Below are 22,076 nucleotides of genomic sequence, written 5' to 3'. Positions count from 1 at the left end.
GAGACGCCTTACAGCAGTGCACACATATTACATTTCTTCATAAAATATATATTTATCCAAAAAAGAAAAGAAAAAAAGGAGCTGACCCCATGTTAAGGTTCCATTCAGTATTTTTCCTCTGTATTGCCTATTGGAGATTAATTCTGGGAAAGGATGTTCTAAATTTGTCTGGTCACTTTATTCCCCCTGCCCTCCAAGCTTCCTCTTTACACAGGAAGCAGCCACTGTGGCTCCACACAGCAGCAGGAATTTCCGAGGCAAGGGAAAACAACGAGTGGGGTTTCCATATAAGGAAGTTTGGGATGGCATGAGAGGCTCCCTAGGTGTAAACCACCTATACAAGTGGGTGCATCCTCTCTGACGGTGATGTCTCCCTCACCCACAGCCACCTTCCTTTTGGGCTATAAATTCCACTCCCACGCCCATCCGCCTGTTAAAGCAGAAAAATCCTTGGATCAGATTCCTTTACAGTTCACAGGGGAAATGTGCTGAGATTTCATTCATCTCCATTGCCAAATGGGTATCATCAGCTTATAGGGAAATGAAGGACATTTGCTTGTGTACCGAGAAATGGCTGGTGGAGAGACTGACTCAAAACCAGGTGGAGAAAGGATAATGCCTTGTAAACAGGGGGATAGCCCTTCAAACCCAAGGACTTCAGGGCTTGGTCCAAGCTTATAGGGCTATGTTTATCCTTGGGGTAAGTCCAGCGAAGTCAGCAGAGATACTCCAGGGATAAATTTGGCCCTCTAATGCTTTAATAAGAGGGGACTTTCTCAATGAGCCCACTAAGGATGAGGGGAAGCTATGGGCGAGCACTGCTTATTCCAGTCAGGGGAAGGAGCGGGATTCTGAAAGTGGAGGAGGAGGAGATGCACTCAACCCCGTTTCTCCTCACTTTATCCCCTGCCCATTGTACATAAACAGCGACGTCAGTTGGAGTTTGGCCACTGGCTTCAATGGAAGCAGGAGCGGCATCTCAGGCAATCATTTCAGGTGCTGGTTGCTTCCTAGGAGGGGGAGACATACTGCAGTCAAGAGGAGGGGAGGGTGTTCAGAACCTCCCAGGAGGGGCTCACTGTGTCATAGGATTAGGCCTTACATTTATATGTTTGGCTTGTAAAAAAAAATGCAGTTAATGCAGCAAAAAGATTTTAGTTGCACTTTCCCTGGAGATCGGGCATTTGCACCACCAAACCCACCAGCCCAGTTGGTAGCTACTGGCCCCCTTGTCAGCACTTCCAGTAGAGAGGCAGAAGATTGCATTGGCAGGGAGAATTAGCTCCTTTCCTATGCCAAGGGGAGGACTCTCCAGAACAGGCTGAGGCAGATTGGCAAGGGCAGAGTGAAGGAAATGGCACTGCCACTTCTCATGCTGTGTCTCTTCAAGGGGTGGTAGGACAGTTTCCATCTTCAGTCCAACATGCAAATAGAAAGAAGCATGATCTAGTATTTAGAGAACAAGGTAGGCAGCCAGGAGACCGGAGCTCTATTCCTGGCTCTGCCTCTCCATGGGCTTCAGCTAACTCTTACTGAAGTCAATGAAGACACCTTGATTGAGTTCAGTGGGCGAGAATCAGACGCCATGGCTTTAATCCTTTCATCGCCCTCTCTAATAGGCAAAACTGGCTCTGGACTCCTTGGACCAAATGCAGTCCTGGCATAAGCAGGTACAAACTCTAGTGAGGGCAGGGGAAGCTGCACCAATTTACACCTGAGTTTGGCACTTTGCTGCAAAATGTGAAGTAGAACAGACAGGTGTAAGAGTGCTGAGCAGGTACCAGGCTGCAAAACTGGCTAGCTTTCCGTCTGAAAGACAGAGCCAAATTCTTCACAGAATATTTTATTTTCCAAAATAATTAGCATCTTGTCCTCTGTCTTTGCCAACATATTTAGAAACATCAAGAAATAAGTTGGGGGAAATAATTTGCATAAACTCAGTCTAACACTAACAAAGGCCACATGTGGGGGTCAGTAATAAAGCACTGTGAAGAATTAGAAGGATTAAGGTAGATTTTGGAGGCCTTTGCCATTCTTCTAGTCCAGGTGGGCAAACTTTTTGGCCTGAGGGCCACATCTGGGTATGGAAATTGTATGGCGGGCCATGAATGCTCACGGTTCCTGGCCAATGGGAGCTGCGGGGGTGGCGCTTGGAGCAACGGCAGTGTGTGGAGCCCCCTGGCTGCTTCTACACGTAGGAGCCATAGGGGGACATGCTGCTGCTTCGGGGAGCCACACGGAACCACAGCACGTGCAGAGCGGGGCAAGCCCCTGACCCCGCTCCCTGTTGGGAGCTCAAGCGCCAGATTAAAACGTCTGAAGGGCCGGATGCGGCCCCCGGACCGTAGTTTGCCCATCCCTGTTCTAGTCCCACTTTGCTTTGCTCTAAAGCTCACCCATCTTCACAAGCTCTTTTTTATAGTTGTTTACCTGGCTTTGACTCTCCAGATCTCTAAGGGGTTGGGTTAATCTGAAATTTCCACTTACCTGTCGAAGCTTGGGTTTAATATCTGGTGAGGTGACGCGGCAGGGTATGACAACCACTTCAGTAGTATTCAATACATATATCACTTTGGGATATTCAGGGTGAATCTGAACAAATGGATTCTGGTTGTCTGCAGAAGACAGAACAGAACGGTATTGGTTTGCAAAATTGTCCCTTGGGTATGATTGGCATTGCAACCTTGTCATAGTAATCTTCTGTTTAGGTAGGATCTTATAATGCGCCCACACTGCTACATTCCCTCCTTAGGCACATGAGGAGTTACACCTGTTACGGTATTACTTATTCATGGAAAGCAGTGTAGTCTAGAGGTTACAGCCAAAGACTAAAAATCAGCCCTCCTTGCTTCTAATTCTGTCTCTTACAGACTCGATATGTGACCTTGAACATGTCACTGTACCTCAGTTTTCCAGATCTGCAAAATGAGGGCAAAAATACTGACCTAACTCACAGGAATACTGAGACACTTAATGTTTAAAAAGTGCTTTGAGATCCTTGGATGGAAGGTGTTATTCTAGTCCAAAGTTCAAAGCTGTTTATATTATTATCATCGTAAACAGAAAGCTTTGCTGAGGATTGCACTCCTGTATTGACCTAACCATTTATTTGTATCACACTGCTTTTCAAATTTACTTTGTGAATGGAAAAGCCCTATCAGCTACAGCTCTGGAAGACTGTGGAATACTCCCCATAGGGAAGTGGTGGAAGCCCTGATGCCAGAGACATCTAAAACCAGACTAGAAGAATCTGTTTTGCACTGGGAAGGGGATAAGTTAGTTGACCTCGCAGATCTGTAGGGCTTCCTTTATGTTTGCTATAATGTATCAGACTGGAGCTGACTGAATAGTAAAAATAAAAATGAAATTTGTGATTGTTTTAGCAAATAAAATTGCTGAGTTTGGTGTGCTGTGGTTCATGGGGATTTACTATTCATTATTTGTGAGTATTCAGATAAGCATCAGGGAGTCATAAAAATGTTTGTGAATCCCTAAAATTTCCTGAATTTTATTACAAATGGTGATTCATCCAAAAATTTGTATTGAAATTAGGATATTGCTCATCCACTGTCTATTATTGTCCTGTTAAAAAGTTTCAGGAACCAATCAGGTAGGAGAAACTAAATCATCTGACTTATTTGCCAACCGCACTTTACATGAATTGTAAGCTGTTTGGGGCAGAGGACTTTTTGTTATGTGTATGTACATTGCATAGCAACATGAGGCCCTATCCTTGGTTGGCACCTCTAAGTGCTACTTTCGCACAAAATAATAACTACCATGTACAATGAATAGTGAATAACTCAAGTGAAGGGTTTGAACAACCCACAGCTTGAAAGTTATTCTGCCATAGCATTCTGTGAACATTTATGGATAATGAATTTGCCCAGAGGAAATTAGGATCTGTCTTCAAATGAATGCTTAACTACCCTAAAATGGGGCTATGTTTGGGATGAATATTATCTGTAAGGACTATCTCACAGGTCACTTTAGTCTGGTGTCCTGCCTTTAGCAGTGGCCAAATACCTGATGACAATAAAAATACCCATAGTGCACCTGGCCAGTTGGCCGATGAACTATACAAAGGGAAAATATTCCTTCCTGAGCCACTCAGGTGATTGGTTTCTGTCCTGAACCATGGAATTTGTTTACCTTTATATCTTAGGGTTCTGTTTTCTTCTCCTTATGCACAAAGGACATGAAATGCTTTTATGGAGAGGTAAAAGAGACCACTAATTAGTTTGCAGAAATACAAATGCTATTTGTCTACAATTTGTCCCAGTGCCCCACGGTCCTGTGCCAATACATTAAATAGTCTTGGGCATAATTACCAAATCAAGATGGCAACATTATTTATAAAAGTTTGGTGCCTCTTCCCACCCTCCAGCAGAAAGAGGTTTTCCAAAGAACAGGAAAGAGATAGTAGAGTCCTTGCTGTGGTTGTTATTTGACTTTGTATCCACCTGCCACATTCAGTGCTGAGGTTGTAGTATTTTTTCAGGAGGTGTTTTGCTGGACAGTTCCCCGATGTGGACCTGAGCCAGCTGCGGCCATGCTGTGGGTCTTTTATTCTGGTGTAGACATTCCCTGAATGTCTATCATTTCACTGCTGTGAATCTGGTCAGCATATTAGTCATATTTATCAGAACCAGAAGCTCAGTTCTGCTGGTGCTTGGTGGTGGTCATTAATGACCGTCAGAGTATACAGGGAATGAGATTTGGATTGCCCTTTCCTTCCAAAAACACGATACAGGTGACAAAAGAAAACACAGAACTGTCTTGTATTTTCTCACCTGGGTTGGGTTTTCTACCCCATGACTGCGAATTCATTTGAGAATATCACTGTTCACTCCTTGGCTCAAGTGATTGCTCTTTGCTTAAAGAATGTCACTGAAAAACACAAATGCTACCACTGATCTATGGAACTAATCTTCAAATAATAACCAGCTCTCCTCTGCAGCCATCTATCAGAGAAAATTCAGCTCTTAAAAATACAAGTGTGTGTGTGCGTGAGAGAGAGGAGCGTTATATAGGAAAGTGGATTTTGGGGTTTTTTTTGGTAGCTTACTTAGTTCAAGTTTTTTACTTGCTGGACTAGCAGTAGCAAGCCTAGTGATTCAGGAGTACTATCCAAATTGGTTACCTAGACGCAGAACCAGAGAATGCGCCGATGTGGCTACTTTTGTGTGTACCCGAAAAGGTCAAATGTATATGGACAATGCTTTACAAAAGGCACTTTGGGTCACTGTGCAAAGACCAATAACACAGGATTAATGTCCAGGGAGCTACTACAAAGAGCTGATCACAAGCTCTTCAAAGCCCTGTCTGTACACTTCCTGAGCAACAGTGAATTTAATGTGAGGGATCAAAATAGGAGGCAAAGAATTCAAGCCAGAATGACATCTCTCATTTCAAACGATGTCCTTTCATTTCAGCTTCCGTTCTCTGGCAATGATGGAACTGATTGCTCCCTCCTTTGTGTTGGCCTATAAGGAAATACATGCTTTGGAGCAGGGGAGGGCCGAAGGAAATATTATGGACGGGATGTTAATTAGAACCAAAATCCTGGATAAAGGAAGTTTTAGGCACACGTCTGAATTTTCTGTCTGGCCCTTATCGCTACACTGGGTTGAACCAAACCATTAGCAGAAATTGGGGAAATTTGAAGCCAGATCAGAACTCCGTGGCTAGGGCCTAACTCTAGTATTCACATTGATGGGAGTGTCATCTCCCATGGAATGGCACAGCAATAGGTTGTAGCAATGAATTTTAAAGGCACATGTCCCATTTTGTCCAGTGCTGTTTTCAAAGTGGATCTGCTACATTCACATATTTAGTCATGTTATGGGGCATGTGTCCATGCTTAATATCTGCAGTGAGTTTTCATCCTACTTTGTACCTCTGCAATGTCACTCTCTGGCTAATCAGTACCAGCGAGCATCCTGCTTTAAAAGCAGGGACACCCTGAGCAAGTTGTGAAAGTCTTTTCCACCTGTAGGCATGACCTGTCCTTGTATTTAGTTATGGTCAAAACAAAAGTCAATGAGTTCATATATATTTGCACCAACAGTAAAACTACATCTGATTTCTAATTGCTTTTTAATGGCAGCCTGACCTGAATTGCCATTTTATGTACATGTCTAGCCAGTGGCTAGGATTAAACTATCCCAGAGCATGAGCTGCAGCCTCACCTGGAAGCCAAATTATATTAATCCATTCTCTGCAATGACAATCTGAAATCTGGATGGTGTTTAAAAATGTCTATGGAGTTGAGTAATAGATAAGTTGGCAAAGGCGCTTTTTGGGTTATTAGTGACTTGGCTGGGAGAGGAGTTGATGACCTGAGATGGGATAGGCTGTTAATCCCAGTGTGCACTTAATCAGGACCATTATTCTTACTATATTTAGAAATGGGGAAAAAATCAGGGTGTTGATTTTTTTATGGGTGATTGTTTTTCACATGGGACATAGAGTTTTTCTGGAGAATTACTGCCCTGTGCATTAGGCAGATTACTGGAATTCCTATCACAGTGCTTCATTCAATTTATGAAGTCTAAGCAGGAGCCACTCTTCATCACAGCTCTGCTCCTCTCACGCTGCAGTACAGTCATAAGGCCCAATCCTGGAATCTTTACTCATGCTGAAGTCAGTGGACTGCTCCTGGGTCGAAGATGCTAGTATGGATTATGTTGGCAGGATCTGGCCCCGAATACTGAATTTATGGCATAAGATTTATGGCAAGAGACCATAAACACAGGGTCATGATTTAAGTCTGGCTTTCAGTGGAAAGTGCAGCTGGGAGTGAGGAGGAAAGGCATTACAGCCATAAATTCAGGAACTGATAGCAGAAGGTAGGATGAGTGAGGCTAGGGAGACAATGCTTTGTGCATGAAAGGTCCTCAGTGTACATCTATGAAAATCTCTCTTTAGTGTATGGGGGTGGGAAATCAGATCATAAAGACCTGAAGAATAACTGCATGGTTAGCAACAGAGCAAATCTTCATTCTGTTTGGTTCCCATTTGTCTTCTCCTGTGCTGAGTTCTGAGCACAGGCACCGACTTTCCGATATGCTGGGAGGTGCCTGACCACTGGCTCTGTCCCAGGCCCCGCCCCCACTCCACCCCTTCCCTAAGGCCCTACCCTTACTCTTCCTGCCCCCGTTCCACCCCTGCCCTGCCTCTTCCCGCCCCATTCCACCCGCTCTCCTGAGCGCACCGCACCCTCTCTCCTCCCTGCCAGTGCCTCCTGCATGCCGTGAAACAGCTGATCGCGGTGGGCGGGAGGTGTGGGGGGGAGGCGAGGTGGGGAGCTGATAGGGGGGGAAAATGGAGAACCATTTTTTCCCCGCGGGTGCTCCAGCCCCAGAGCACCCATGGAGTCAGCGCCTATGGTTCTGAGCCTTTACTACTGCTCCTCTGGGGAAAAGCTCTATGAAGAAACGCAACCCTGCGGCAAGCAGACTGGAGGGGAGACACCCCCCCACCTGGCATAGAGCTGGAAGCTGGACGCTTCACTTTACAGATAAACTAAGCTGGGAGAGTTTAGCTTTGTCTACATTGGACTCTTTTACCCAGAGCTAACTGATTGCCAATTACCCTAAGGTGGTTAACATGTTTGTAAAGACTGGTGTGGACACTGCCTTTACAAACATGTTAACTACCTAAGGGTACGTCTTCACTAGCAATGTTAGAGCACTGCCGCAGCAGCCGTTTCACATGGCCGTGTAGTCGTGGCACAGCGCTGGGAGAGAGCTGGTGCACCGTCTACGCTGCCATGTTACAGCGCTGAAACTTGCAGTGCTCGGCGGGGGGGGGGTGTCACACCCCTGAGCGAGGAAGTTGCAGCTCTGTAAAGTGGCACAGTGTAGACAAGGCCTCAGTTAACTGGCAATCAATGAACTCCAAGTAAAAAACAAACAAGTTGAATGTAGACATGCCCTTCCTTAAGTAAAGGATGAGTGGCTATTTGCCTTCACTCCGTCCTCAGAGAGGATCTATATTCCAAGCCTATGAGCCAGCTGGTATAAATCAGTGTAGCTCCACTGACACCATCTGAGGATCTGGGGCATGTGCACTGTGGGTATCTTCACAGAACAGTAACAGAGATGCACACACTTCCTCATCCACCCACATCTTGTGAGCAGCTGCAGGACAGAAATCGATGGGAGTGGAATGAACTCAGCACCTTCCAAGACTGAGCTGATACAGAAAAAATATTGGAGAATAAATGTGCCGTCTTTCATGTCAAAGGGGTGACATTTTCCCCTGCAGCCAGGCATGGCTCCTGAGTTAGGAAGGTGATTTGCTCCCTGGATTCTATCTTACAAAAACACCCTTCCATCCTATAGGATTGTAGCAGGGTGACTACCCCGCTCCTGCCCTGCAGGGGTAAAGCAGCCCGGGAGAGGGCTGTGAATGGGAAAAGCAGGCTGATTGGGAAAGCAGCCACAGCTGTGGCCAGCTTAATCAGGATCCAGCAGGCCCTTATAAGAGGGCTGTGGGCCAGAAGTGAACACACACACTCTCTCTAGCTTCCTAGAGAGAGAAGGACCTGGCTGCCTAGGAAACAAAGAAGGGTACCTAGGGTGGAGCAGGGCTGGGGAAGGGCAGAGGGAGCTGAGGAGCTCCAGTTGAGCAAACCCCCAGGCTGCAGGCCTAGTGAAAGGCCTATGAAAGGGTCCTGGGGCTGCAGAGGGGCAGCCCAGAGATAAGCAAAGGCAGCTGGTCCAACCCCCCTTGCCGATGATGAGTGGTTCATAGACTGCAGTCTGCCCCAGGGAGCGGGGGCTAGATAGAGACTGGCAGTGGCCAATGAGGCAAGGTGCGGGTAGAGGGTTGGGGGATCCCCTGGGTTGCGGGTTACTGCTGGGGCGGAACCCTGACAAGGAGGTCACCGGGGTCTGGGAGGGACACGTGGGCCAGTGGCAGGCGAGACACCGGCCTGCAGAGGGCGCTCCTGGCCAGAAGAGCTAATTCCCAGAATGACTGACAGGAGGCGCCGCATCGGTGAGTCGTCGCCCCGTGACAAGGATCTTAAAACAAAAAGAATTTACTGTGGGCTGTAAAACTCGTTACGCATGCAGAAAGACAAGAGCTGAAGAATGTTAGTGACTTATCAGCTGTTGCTGTAGCCCCAAGGCGAGGGAAAGGCCCCTTCTCTTGGGTCCCGCAGACTGGCTGTCTAGCTCTACAGGTCAGTGGAAGTTTGCAGGAAGCTGCCGTCAGGGCAGGGTGTTACTGTTTACCCAACGCAGCTCAAGCTCCAAGCAGGAACATACTGCTTCCCCAGCTCTTCTATTTGTGTAACGGGCAGGATAGCTCAGGGGAAGAGGGCCTGGTGTCTAGCTGCAGTCACAGAGCCAGGCATAGGCGTCAAGTATGTTGCAGACAAAAAAAATTCAAAGATCAAGTGCCTACTAGACCCTTGTTTAACTTAAGACAGAAAAGCCCCTAATGTTTAAACTTTTATTACGTCCAGTAAAAGATTAATTGTTATTTGAGATGATCTTAGGGAGGGTCCCTTTTGACTCAGCTGTAGAATAGCAACTGCCAAGCCAGGGACCAAAATGTTCCCATCCCAGTTCAAGCCTTTACTCTGACAGCACGCACAGTGCGAACACAGCAAGGCCACGGCCCAGATGTGGGGCTCTTCTGGCCATTGATTACATCTGTTCTATTGTCTGGTTCAGTGTTGTTGTAGCTGTTTTGGTCCCAGGATATGAGAGACAAGGTGGGTGAGGGAATATCTGTTATGGGACCAACTTCTGTTGGTGGAAGGGACAAGATTTTGAGCTTCATGGTGCTCTTCCTCACGTCTGGGGAAGGTAACCCAGGAGCTCAAGGTAAATACAAGATGGGACAGACTGTTAAGCATAAGAGGCTCACATGTTGTAGGAGAGGACTTAAAATGAAGTGGGTAGTAGGCAGCAGGATGTGTTACAAATTGTTGTAATGATCAATAAAACTAGTGTCTCTATTAAGTCCATGGCTTTTAGTGTCCAGCAGAGTTATCAGTTTAAGTTCCCAGGCCTGTCTTTTGAAGGTGTTCTGCTGGCTTCCTTCAAGGACTGAGAGATGAGATATGGAGTGATCGCTTTGGGGAAAGTGCTCACTCGTGGGTGAGAGGGTGTGTTTATCTTATTTCTGTGTGAAATTTGAGAGTGTGGTGATTGTCTGGTTTCATCCACATTGTTGATGTCGGGGCATTTGACGCACTGTTGAGGTGCACCATATGTTATAATAGGCATGTGTAGGACCCATGGATCTTGAAGGTATGTTGCAGGGGGTGTTGATCATCATAGCAGTGGAGACATGTCTGAAAGTTTTGCATCTGTTCTGGCAGGGTCTGGTGCCACTTTGAGTTGGTGTGTCCTGGTCTGTGGGGAGCTTGCTTCTGATGATGAGCTTGGTGAGGCTGGGCACTGAAGGCCAGAAGAGGGGGTTCAGGAAAGATTTTTCAGGAGGTGGTCCCCATCAAGTGTGGGTTGTAATTGTTTGATGTCGCATGTGGATGCCAGTGTGGGATGGTAGGTGACAGCTAAGGGTATGTGGTCAGTGGGATTTTTTTTTCCAGATTGAAGTAGGTTCTCTTTGCGTTTTATGGCTCATTGCAACAACATGTAACACACTCTGCAGCCTCCTACCCTCTTTTATCCTATGACTGCAGAGGTGTTAATTGCCCACTTCAGTTGAAGTGGCTTCCAACAACATGTGTCAACTCCTCATGTTTAACAATCTGTCCCACCTTCTGTTTAGCTTGGGCACTCTGGTTACCTTTCCCAGACCTGAGGAAGAGCTCTGTGAAACTCGAAATCTTGTCCCTTCCAATACAAAATATTACCTCCTCACTCACCTTGTCTCTAGTTGGGTGGCATCTGCAGCCTGGGTTAATGTCTTCTGTGGACTAGGCTATAGTAAACTTATTTTCACTGGATACCTAAACCAGAATTTGAAACCCTTTTTCCCCAGAAGGCTCAGAGTCCATTCCTGGCAAGCTGCTGAACCCAGTGGGACTTGAAAGCAGGCAGCATCACACAGCAAGAGCTCAGCGTCTGGCAGAATCAGGTCCCTTGTGAAGCAGTAACTCACACAGTCCCCAGGAGTCAAGAACTGAAGGCCCTGTGGTTTCAGAACTTCCTCAGAGGGGCACACAAAGGGTTTCTTGTAAGATTTTCAGTATTTTTTTTCTGGTCTGGTTGCATGTACCATGAGAACAGTTTGTTTTGTGATATCTGTATCATATTTAAGGCAAGGGGATAACACCACCTCTGAGGTAGGTCAATGTAGTTAGCTTGACACAGTGTCCATGTCGACACTGTGTTGCTTACATCGATTGTTGCTGTCTTTCAGAAGCTGACCCACAATGCCTCACACTGACAGTTAAATTGGTGCAAGGACGGGCACAGTAAACACAAGGAGTGTAGTGTGGACATGCAAAAGTGATTTAATTACCTTGGTGACTGTATGTCAACGTAACTCAGGTCGACATATTTTGTAGTGTAGACTGACCCTTAAATTTGTAGTTCTTATGAAACGTGTGAAAGCTCCCTCTAATATAGAAGGGTGTTTTTACAGTACCACTTGGCCTGGAACATCATCAGCTAGAATTTGTCTCCCAAATTGACAGCAGCCTGAGTAATTGCTAATTATGGCACAGCTAGATAAGGAGATGGAGGGGAGGGGAGGGAGATATTCGTTATCACTGAGGAGGACAGGATCACGTCCTCCTGCAGTTCAGTCAACTGCAGTCACTGACTTAGTGGCCGTAACTCATGCTGTGCTGTCTTGTCCTAGCTTACACACTAACTCAACCTGAGAGTGCCTCTTAGGATCTGAGAGACTGTTCAGAAATGAAGGTGCTCTCCTCCTTCCTGGATCAGGACAGTAATGATCCCATGCCCAGAAAGATCATATTGGCGGCCTGCAGCAAAATCTAAGCTACATTCCCATCCTGCGCAAGTCTAATTCTCACTAGAACATGCCTGCCAAACCCTTCCGTCACTGTGTGAGAACCAGCTACTTATCCGCTTGGCTCAGCGCTGAGTGAACAGGGAGCACTAGCCTACCTCGGCTGGCTGAGTGTCTGGCAGAAAAGTGCAGCTGTCTCCACAAAAACAACAAAACCAAAGAAACCCAACCCGCCAGCCTCCAGCCGCTGTTCTCATTGGTAGTCTCCACTGCAAAGCAAGCCAAAGTCAGTTCTGTCACCCTCGCCCTGTGTGTCTGCATCTCACATTCAGATTATCGCTGCAAGCTGTCAAGAGAATTAGGGAGGCAGAAATCAGCTTCAAAGAATGTCAGAACCAAAGATGAGCTAATGTGAGCGGTGCTTTCATGCCCTCCCATCCTCTCCAGCCATCTTTCAGTGAGGAAGAATTGAGGGAGGGGGTTTCCTGTACCAGAACTGAAAGCATGTTACATTTGGCATATAAAGAAGAGACAAGGGTGGATTTGATCTGTTGCTTGGTCCAGTGTTTATACCCACCCCCTCCTCCCACGGTTTGCCTCAGTGGGGAATTGCTCTTGTGACTGACTGGGCATTTCTTGCTGTTCCAGCTCATCAGCAGCAGCAGCAGTGAGATGTGTGCTTTGGCAGTCGGCAGTCCTGGCTGGGTGTTTCCCTTCTAGCTGGCTCAGGGGGAAGGAGAGGAAAAGGGAAACTTTAGATGTTCTCTAGGAGGTTTTTTGCAAAAAGGACTGAGCTGTTCCGTGTGAGGCCAGGGTGGTGGTGGTGTGAAGGGTCAGGTGAGGCTGGAGCCTCGAGGCAAGCTGGATAGCTGGGATGCTGGGCTTTCTAAAATACCTGACCGAGTTTGAGAGAAGGAAGCCACTTAGAACTCAGCTGGTGCCTCGTGAAATGATCTGGAAGAGAACCAGAGGCACATGTGCTAAAGTGGGAGTGCAGACAGAAAAAGGAGATGGTAAAAATGGCATGACAAGGCCACATACAGATTCTCTCCATCGCTTCCCCATCCTTTTTGATCAGTTTAAAAAATCAAAGGCTGATTGTTCTACCTGCCAGCCCTACAAAGCTTGTGCTGATACCTGGAAGCCTTGCTGGGCTCATTGTGGCTCATGGGTTATCCAAATGACGTTCTGTGAATTATATTAGCTGTGCTTTTCCTCTCTGTCCTGCTCCCAAGTTCCCTTTCCCTGTGAGTGTCTTAATTATTCATATGAATTTACTGAGTAGTTGGAATGAACAATTTTCTGTCAGTGGGTTGTTTGCAAATGGGTTTGCGGCAGTGAGTTGCTGCTCACAATGAGTCACTGGTTTCCTAGACACATGATATTGATTTTGGTCCCTGATTGGATGCCTGAAACTTTTTTTAATAGGAAAATAATGAAAGCTGCTGTTCAGCACAGTTGCCCTAGTTCCCACAAGAAGACTGGTGTAGTCACATGTAGAGCTGTCATGGTCTAAAACAGGGGTCTCAAACTCAAATGACCATGAGGGCCACATGAGGACTAGTACACTGGCCTGAGGGCTGCAACACTGATCCCCGCCCCCGCCGCCCCCAGGGGGCGCAGGGTGCGGCAGGGGGTCAGGGGGCAGCAAGGGACTCAGGGAAGGGGGTAGGGATGCAGGAGGGGTGCAGCAGGGGGCTCAGGGCAGGGGGTTGGGGTGCAGGAGGGGTGCAGCAGGGGGCTCAGGGCAGGGGGTTGGGGTGCAGGAGGGGTGCAGCAGGGGGCTCAGGGCAGGGGGTTGGGGTGCAGGAGGGGTGCAGCAGGGGGCTCAGGGCAGGGGGTTGGGGTGCAGGAGGGGTGTGGGGTGCTGCAGGAGGGATTTGGGGGGCGGGCTCTGGCTGCCTGCCTGCCCTGCCCCCGCACCACTCTGCCCCGGGAAGTGGCCGGGACCTGGGGGGAGAGGGGGCACAGGGGTCTGTGTGTTGCCCTGGCCGCGCCTCCAGGCACCGCCCCCCGCAGCTCCCATTGGCTGGGAACGAGGAACCATGCCCCTGAATGGTCGCAAAGAACAAAGAGCCACGAAGAGATTCTATCCTAGACTAGACTGTTCTACTTAGTTCTCTACATGGCACCCATCCCTGTTGTGTCTAAGCTCTGATCTACGCACAGCTTTTGTCCTGATTTAACTATTTCAGGTAGGGGTGTGATTTCCCCTTCCCCCCCACAAAATAATTAAATCAGTACTCTGCACACAGTTATCCTAGAATAGCATTTATTTGAATAAGCTATACTAGTATAAGGATCTTTATACTGAATCCACACTAGGTGGGTTTTACTGCTTTAACCACTGTATTAGCCTAGTTAAAAGCAGTGTGATTTTGTGTGTGTGGACAAGACTCAAACGGCAATTTAGAGTTTGAATGAACGTTCCCAAACAGATGGGCAACAGACTATATTCAGGCTGATTTCAAAGGGTGTCCTTAAGTTTGGGATAAACATATAAATTTCTCATTGGGGGCAGCATGACTTAGTGGAATAAAGGATGGGGCTCCTGGATTCTATTCTAGGCTCTGATAGTGTGACCTTGGGTACCTTCCCTGACCTCTCTGCATCTCAGTGCTTGTCTGCATCTGCAGTGCTGCTGAATCATGTTGAAACAGTTGCTATATTCCATGCCAGAAGCTGCCCCTTTACAAATGTTACACAACCTAGAGGCAAAGTGCTTAGAGACCCTGTCAGGATGAAAGACCCAATATTATTACTGTCATAGGGATGTCACAAAGCACAGAATAGTTACATTCTAACCCTTCGCTAACTTTTAGTTCCAGCAGAAGTTGTGGCATGTGACAGGACTAATAACAACAAAAGAAAACGCCTGCTAATTTGCAGCTGCAGCTCGAAGCACAAAAGGCGTCAAGCAATCGTCCAGAATCAAGTTTCCAAGCCACCCCATCCAGCTGACAGTCGATGCCACTTTGAGAGACCGGGCACTAAGCTTGATCCCACAGCCACCGGGTCCTGTACAATCTGACTGATGTGCAAAGGTCAAGGCTCAGTTGCAATGGGAGGTGAGAGGGCTGCTAAATGCCCGATTTTCACAGTGATGTGAAACTCCACCAGGGAGGCTGTAAAAACAGACGCAAGCACAGGAAATAATAGCCAATAAGCAGGACTTCCGAGACAATCATGTTCTCATTTTGGTATCAAGCAGCAAGCCAGGAATGAGGGGAAAAATCCCATTCCCCTTCCTCTTTGGTGGTAATGGCTTTGTAATCTCAGCAGAACCTCCAGCCTCTGGGGTTTGTCTGACAGTTTTCTCACCCTACCTGGCTCAGCCTCACAAACATCCATGCTGCACACTACCCAGAGCTGATCCTTCTGAACTCAGTGTGCCCCGTCTGTGTGGCAGTAACAGGAAGCTTCATTCCTTTACTTTGAGGTAAGTGATGTTCTTCTAAATGTACGTAATGGTGCCCAGATACCGCAGGGACGATTGCCTAAGAAATATACGTTCTACTAAAGATGAGGATGATGATCCATGTGATGGGTGTCTGAACTATACAACATAGAGGGCCTTACTGACAATCCGCTTTCTTGGCCCAACAGCTATCCTGCCAGGGCAGGGCAAGACAGATACTTCAGGAAGAAACGAAGTGTGCATCTTCAGATGGCACATATGCAGAGGAATGTAAAACCAGCTAGTTTGCTGGGGGGCCCCCAGCCTGTCAGGCCATGCCCTAGAAGGAACCAGTGGTTGTTAGCTGAGCTACTTTTCAAGAGTTCTCTTCCGCACTAGATGGGAATCCCACTCCGCACTGATACCGTAGGGCCTGGAGAAGAGACTCTCTCAACACCCTTTCCTTGCCTCACTAGTGCATCTATGTAACATAGGGCATGAATTGTCCCATGCGCTCTATACTTCATTTCCTTTTCATAGCACAGGTGGATTTCAGATGAGAAATGGAGAGGAACCATGACCCAGGTGAATTAAATCTGGCAGCGAGAAGATGTTTTTCAGTGATTTGGATATAACAGTCAACTAGCACTGATTTCATAGGGGTGCCAGGACAGCCAGTTCAGCAGAGCGAGAGGCCAACCTGTAGTGTTTATAAATTAGCTGTGTGCTGATTGCTTCCATTGTAGGCAGGGCTTTATAGCCTTAAATCTTTTCTTAAGGAAAGAGCTCAGGCAGTCCCAGGAGGTCCCACAAGATTTTCTGCTTGCGCTTCTGTCAAAGCGGTTCACATTAAATGTGGTCCCTGTAAGCCAGTGAGGGCACTGAGTCAGGACAGGGCATCGAGTTTCCAATAAAGTGCTTCCTGCAGTTCAGCTATTGGGTTGGGTCAATACAGACGCAGGCATCTGAGTAATGTGTAATCAGAAAAGGAAACGGGTCAGCACATGAATCAGTGCAGATAAAGTTCAGGGCATAGGCTAGCAAGGAAATAGAATTCCTGACTGAGCAGGAAGGGAAATACAAAGGGAAAAAGAAAATGGATACAGGAACTAACAAGTAACACTAGAAGCTAAATTCCAAGAGAAGGAGGGACTTACTGGGAAGGAAGAATAAAGGTGGAAGATATCTATTTTAGTACAGAGAAGAGGGGAAAGAATTATCCAAATGAATCAAGCAGTTGTATACCAAACGGTTGAGCAATTGGGTTTTGATATCTCTGCATATTGTAACCTCTTTTGGACTGGGAATCATGCATTTTGAGACTTCTGGGTTTCATGAGAGTTAGAAACAATGCGAGAATAATAGACGTGGGCAGCTAATGCAAAATATTTTCTGTGAATGTTCACTTGAATTTTTAATTGAACTTGCTTCAGCCATGTTCATGTCCTCTTACCTTCATTTTCCATGAACATTCAGGCAACCAAGTTTTACTGGCACAAATGTTCTTGGAGATATAATCAGTCTTCTGCATGAATCTTTGTGGGAACTAAATGATAAATTAGTCTGTCCAAATATCTGCATCAGTTCTCACTGATGTAAGGTACAAAAACAATACCATATAACTTATCTGACTAATCACAGCTAAGCAACTCTGTTTGAATTTGGAATATCTAAGATCTGTAGACTAAAAAGTGAAGAATGGAATACATCTGAGGAACTCATGATCATCTTGTGGGTATTCCACAAGCAGAAAAAGGCTAAATTAAATGAACACGGTATTCATTTTGAATTATTCACTTCACCATAGAGAAGAACATTGTTGTCTTCTGTTGCACAGTCCGCATGCAGTTGCAGCTGAATCCACAAAGATACTGACCAACTGGAGGGAGTTCAGAGAAGAGCAAAGTTGAGCAGTGGGCTGAAAGGAATGGCTTTTGAGAATTGGGGGGGGGGAGGCATAACCTCGGTAAGAAACACACTGGAGTTTGCAGCCAGGATGTCTTGGCTGTAATCAAGGAATACCCTGCTGCAGCCTTGGGGCTGTGCTAGACAAACAGGAGAAAGAAGCTGAAGGAAAGAGGGAAGGGGAGGGGATTAGAGGCTTTGCTACGGGTTGCAGGCCCTAGCACACTCACCTGACATCGGCCCTAGAGACTTCTGATTTTTCAGACTGTGAATAGGTTTCTGTGAGACCTTATGACCCTTCCTGGATGCCTAAGGGGAAAGGGAGCCAGCCAGCCAGCCTACCTGCCTTCTAGAATAATAACAGAACTAGGAACCCTGTTGTCTGGGTTTGTTTTGGAGGCCCTCTTAAATGGGACACTTTTGGTTGGTTGGTTTTGGCCTTCTACTTCTTAAATCCCATACTGAGAGAGATTTTCATAGCTACACTGGTATAACCTTGCTTAGCATATGTCTACACTGGAGGTAGGAGTCAGATTCCCAACATGGGTAGATAGAATTGTACTAGTGGGGCTTGAGCTAGCATGCTCAAAATAGCAATGTAGATGCTGCTGTACCGGTGGAGACTGAGGCTAGCCACCCAAACTCAGACCCAGGGAGTCAGGTGTGTCTGTCTATTGGGGCATGGAGGCTCACTCCTAGCTGCAGTGTAGACATACTCAAGTGATGCCTAATTGGGGTGGAGGGCAAAGTTGTCTACAAATATCTCCTGGGGGTAAATACCTAGGAGGGAGAGGAATTATTTCAGGTGGCATAAGGGGGTTTCAGTGGGAGCAGCAGGATGAAATTAAGAAAGGAAACATTTTGGTTGAGTGTTAGGAAAAACTTCCTGCCCGTGAGCTGCACAGGGTGTGAAATAGTCTCTCAAAGGGAGCAGTGAAATGAGGGGTGAAAAGGAATTAGTACATCAGCTGGGACACACAGACTGGACAATGCACTAATCCAGTCTAGGGATTGGACTAGATAGGTCTCTTCCATCTCTAACTTCTGATCCTGTGAAACCAGGAGGAATGAAAGTAAAAACAAAAAAGTCAATAAAACCTCTTTAGAATATTCTGTTTCTATTTGCTGTGATGGTGGGTGGAAGGGTCAGGAGAGCTGTTAATGCATCTGAATTGATTTGCCTGCCCATAATTAGCAGGAGTGTGTCCAACAATGGAATATTAGCTGACACCGCCAATGTGGTAACGTGGAGAGAAGATCTAGAAGGATAAAACTCTTACCTGTAACAAACACATACGTCTTGGCCGTGAGGTCTTTGTTAGAAAGGAGGTGATTATAAACACAGGTGAAGTAACCGGTGTCGCTGGCTATGGCTTTGTTGATTGTGAGCCTGCTGCAGATCTGCTGTACATTGTCTGAACACTGGTGCTCGGATATGTGCCACCTGTGTGGCACGTCTTTGTGTGGTTCATTTCCCCATAGCCAGGTCAAGGAGGCTGCTCCCCTGTCAATACAAGACAAAATACAGATTCTGTCACGGCCTCCGGCATAATGAGTGGAATAATCTACATTTCTTAGGCCACGTTCTCTGTGGCCAATGTCTGTGATTCCAATTTTCATAAATGTGCCATGTGGTGAGGAATGATAACACTGTTTGTGATGTATTTTATGAGCTGTTAGCTTTTCCAGCACCTTGAGGGAGCTAAGGCTTACGATGCAGTTACCCTCCCTGTGGCACGGGACATTTCCTGAGAGAAGCAAAAGCAAATGCAAGACCATTTCCTGCAGGCTGGAGGGACAATGTACTTTTCATTTTGAAGGAACAATGTGAACATGAGCTCATTTGAAGTGGCTACATTTATTGCTCTGAAAACTTTAGAAGGCATCAGATACATCTGTAAAGTTCTCCTGAGTTAGGCTCTCTGCACATTTTACCAGTTAAGTTAAAATCTCTTTTTTCCTAACACTGGGGTTAAGGAAGGGAGAGAAGACCATTCATGTAACTCCACACCCCATGTTTTCTTTAATTAGCAGTGACTGCATCTTGATTTTGTGGAGTGTCTGGAAGTAGTTGGATTTCAGATCTTGTAATATATGCTTGCGTAAGATACAGTATTTCCATTTGGCCCTTCACTGATCTTGGAACACAGGAGTTACCACAGCCTGGCAGATATACTATCTCTTCCATCTGATGTAGTGTCCTGTCTCTGATGTCCAATACATCCTACATTCTGCACTTAAATATCTAGGGCTATTAGGGCTGGATTCAATGAGTGTTTCCATTGACTTCAATTAGCTTTGGATCAGGTCTGTAATACAGTCCTGTTGCATAGGATGTGTAGAAGCGCACAGTTGCAGGGAGAGATCCTGGAGGCATTGTGTCTCAAGGAGGCATTCCAGGAGCTGTGGAGGAGCAAAGGCCAGAGTGGCCCCTGCTACAGGATTCATGAGAGCAGTTCTGTTTGATCAGCATGGAGAGGGAGGAGTCATGGACCAAACCTTCTCCAGACTCCTGTGGAGAAGCTAGGGTCAGTGTTTAGTGCTAGTTTGAAGCATTTCTCTTTCTCCATGGGTGCAAGGACAGGATGGGGAGCTCTTTGTGCCTTTTCCCCTCTCCTGGATGACTGCACCAGGCAAGACACAGTCTGGCCTTTAATTTTAAAAGGACACTGTGTTCACACTATCCTTATTCAGTGGATTGCCATTGACTTCAGGGGGACTGAGTAATGACCTCTGACTTTTCCTTACTGTGAGTAGCAATAGAGGGAAAACTCCAGTCAGGGCATATCCGTTCAGTGCAAAGGCACATGTGCTCCACAAGTATTGTTACTACATCCTGCTGTAAGTTTGTGTTAGCGAGTTGCTCTACAATCTTCCTTTGCGGGTCTGGGTCAGTTGCCTCGTATATGTGTAATGGGTGCCACAAGGGAGTGTGTGTCTGCCAGCAAGGTCCTGTTGCTCCTTAATACAAACATCCTCTTGGCTCTCAACTCTGTCCTTTGTTGCTTTCCTGAAGATGATGATGGAGTTGGGCTGAAATCTGGAGGCTATTCCCAGCATGTGGGTAAAGGAGAGTGCTGGGTAAATGTGTAACTGTCCTCTCTCTGAGGGCAGCCTCACCCCCATCACTGGATATGCTGCACTGCACCACAGAGATGCTGAAACCCCAGCCTCATCCATCCCACCAGCTTCCTGTATTTAAATGCAGAGAGGAAAGAGGCAAGGCAGACTTATTGTCCAGCCTTTTAGGGGGTGGTTCAAACTAAGGGCTCTTTTTCTGTGGAGGAATTCTGCATCCCCACCCCTTCTTCCCAGGCTCATGTCAGAAAGACCACCCTTAGCAAAGGAGGGTCTCCCAGCAATGCCTGTCATTGCTCTGCCTCAAGAGGAACTGCAGAGCACCATGTGGTGCTCTGTCCCCTCATCTGCACTCACTACATTACACGGTCATTGGGGCACGTTTCCTGTCCAATGTCAGAAGAGTAGAGTAATGCCTCCAAGGCTTAGAGGCAGCCTGGTTTAATGGTTGGAGCATGGGCCTAGGAGTCAGGAGACTTGTGTTCTAATCTTGGTTTAGTGCTGATAATGGGGGCAGTGAAAGGACCCACATAGAACAGAGGGAATTTCACTCTACTCTCAGTTCTGACAGCTACTGTGCAAACCATGCTTCTCTCTTTTGCCGCAATCCAAACCGTCCCAGCTCCCTTTAACGATAGGAATGAGTTCAGATGACGTGTTTTAGGCCAGTTCTTTAAACAGGGTTTTGTGTGTATGCAAGACATGGCACTGGGCTAATTTACACCTGCTGAGGACGTGATGAAAGTGTTCCAATGTTTAAGGCACATGAATCATGGGCAGAAGTTCCCGCTTTTGTACCTAGCTGTGGCAGAGACTGGTTGCTTTACCTTAGACAAGTAACTTAACTTCTCTGTGCCTTTGTTTTCCCCATGTGGATAGGGAGAATTACACTTTCTTCTACACCCAGGGGTGCCATGAGGACTTATGACTTAGTGGCTCTAAGGTAGTTTGAGCTTGTGGAGTCACTACAGAAGTGTAAAGCATGTTGTTTATTTATTCATTCTTTCATCCGACAATACATGGATGAGGTGATACTCAAATAAATTTAAAGAGCAACCAATTTAAAAAACAAAACTGAGAACCCACCTCTTTAATTAGCACCCAGGCACCTTGTAGAATTCACATCCACATAACACCGTGAAAAGAAATAATGCAGCTGGATATTAAAGGACAGTTTAAACTTTACAGTCATCACCAGTGTCCACAGCTTGCCAAGCTATAAATACTATCTTAAGGTTCTTTTGACCTCACAAGCCAGTACCAGCTGCAGGTATCAGGAAAGAATCTCCTTCAACTGTATAACAATTGGACAAATTAGTGAGTATTTGATGGGGGGTGAGTGGATTTGCCGGAAGAAAGGGCAACACTGATTTAAATGGACTGATTGGGACAAAATCAGAGGTGACATAAATATCAGTGTAAATTACAAGTTAGTAAATCAATGAAGTGGTAGAATGAATCTAAGCTGGTGTCATTTACATGCTGAAGGAGTGAGTGTGGCTTGGTGGCTGGCAAAACAACCAACAGGATGTGTCAGGTGTAAAATAACGTGTGTGTGTGAATGACTGTTTGTAAGCAGGGGTGTCTTTTTGTTGTGTGTTTGTACAGCACTTAGCACAATGGTCTATGATTGGGCTCCTAGGTGCTACAGCAATACAAATACTAAATAATTGTGTATGACTTGCTTTAATGTCAGCCTTCTCACATGCTTGTGCCAGGCTTTTAAATCTTCTCACACCCTTCTGGTGGTTATTTATTTTTGCTACAAGCCTGTCCTCCTGTTGTGTAA

The 22,076-nt window shown here is 46.4% G+C and overlaps 1 protein-coding gene across 3 annotated transcripts in view; it reads right to left on the bottom strand.

Annotated features, from left to right (window-relative positions):
* Positions 1–22,076, bottom strand: part of LOC102930345 (vascular endothelial growth factor receptor kdr-like) — a 187,886-nt gene that overhangs the window by 104,740 nt on the left and 61,070 nt on the right. For all 3 annotated transcript variants that reach the window (XR_006283537.1, XM_043521684.1, XM_037908678.2), the window contains exons 3-4: positions 18,490–18,713; positions 2,488–2,615 (exon numbers count right to left, since the gene is read on the bottom strand). Coding sequence is in view for 2 of the 3 variants with exons in the window: in XM_043521684.1 (XP_043377619.1) it covers positions 2,488–2,615; positions 18,490–18,713 (352 nt within the window). In the remaining variant the exon portion in view is untranslated. The remainder of the gene's footprint in view (positions 1–2,487; positions 2,616–18,489; positions 18,714–22,076) is intronic.

The sequence above is a fragment of the Chelonia mydas genome, chromosome 9, assembly GCF_015237465.2.
Source record: "Chelonia mydas isolate rCheMyd1 chromosome 9, rCheMyd1.pri.v2, whole genome shotgun sequence".
Classification (NCBI taxonomy): domain Eukaryota; kingdom Metazoa; phylum Chordata; order Testudines; family Cheloniidae; genus Chelonia; species Chelonia mydas.
This window is presented reverse-complemented; position numbering and strand designations above follow the sequence as displayed.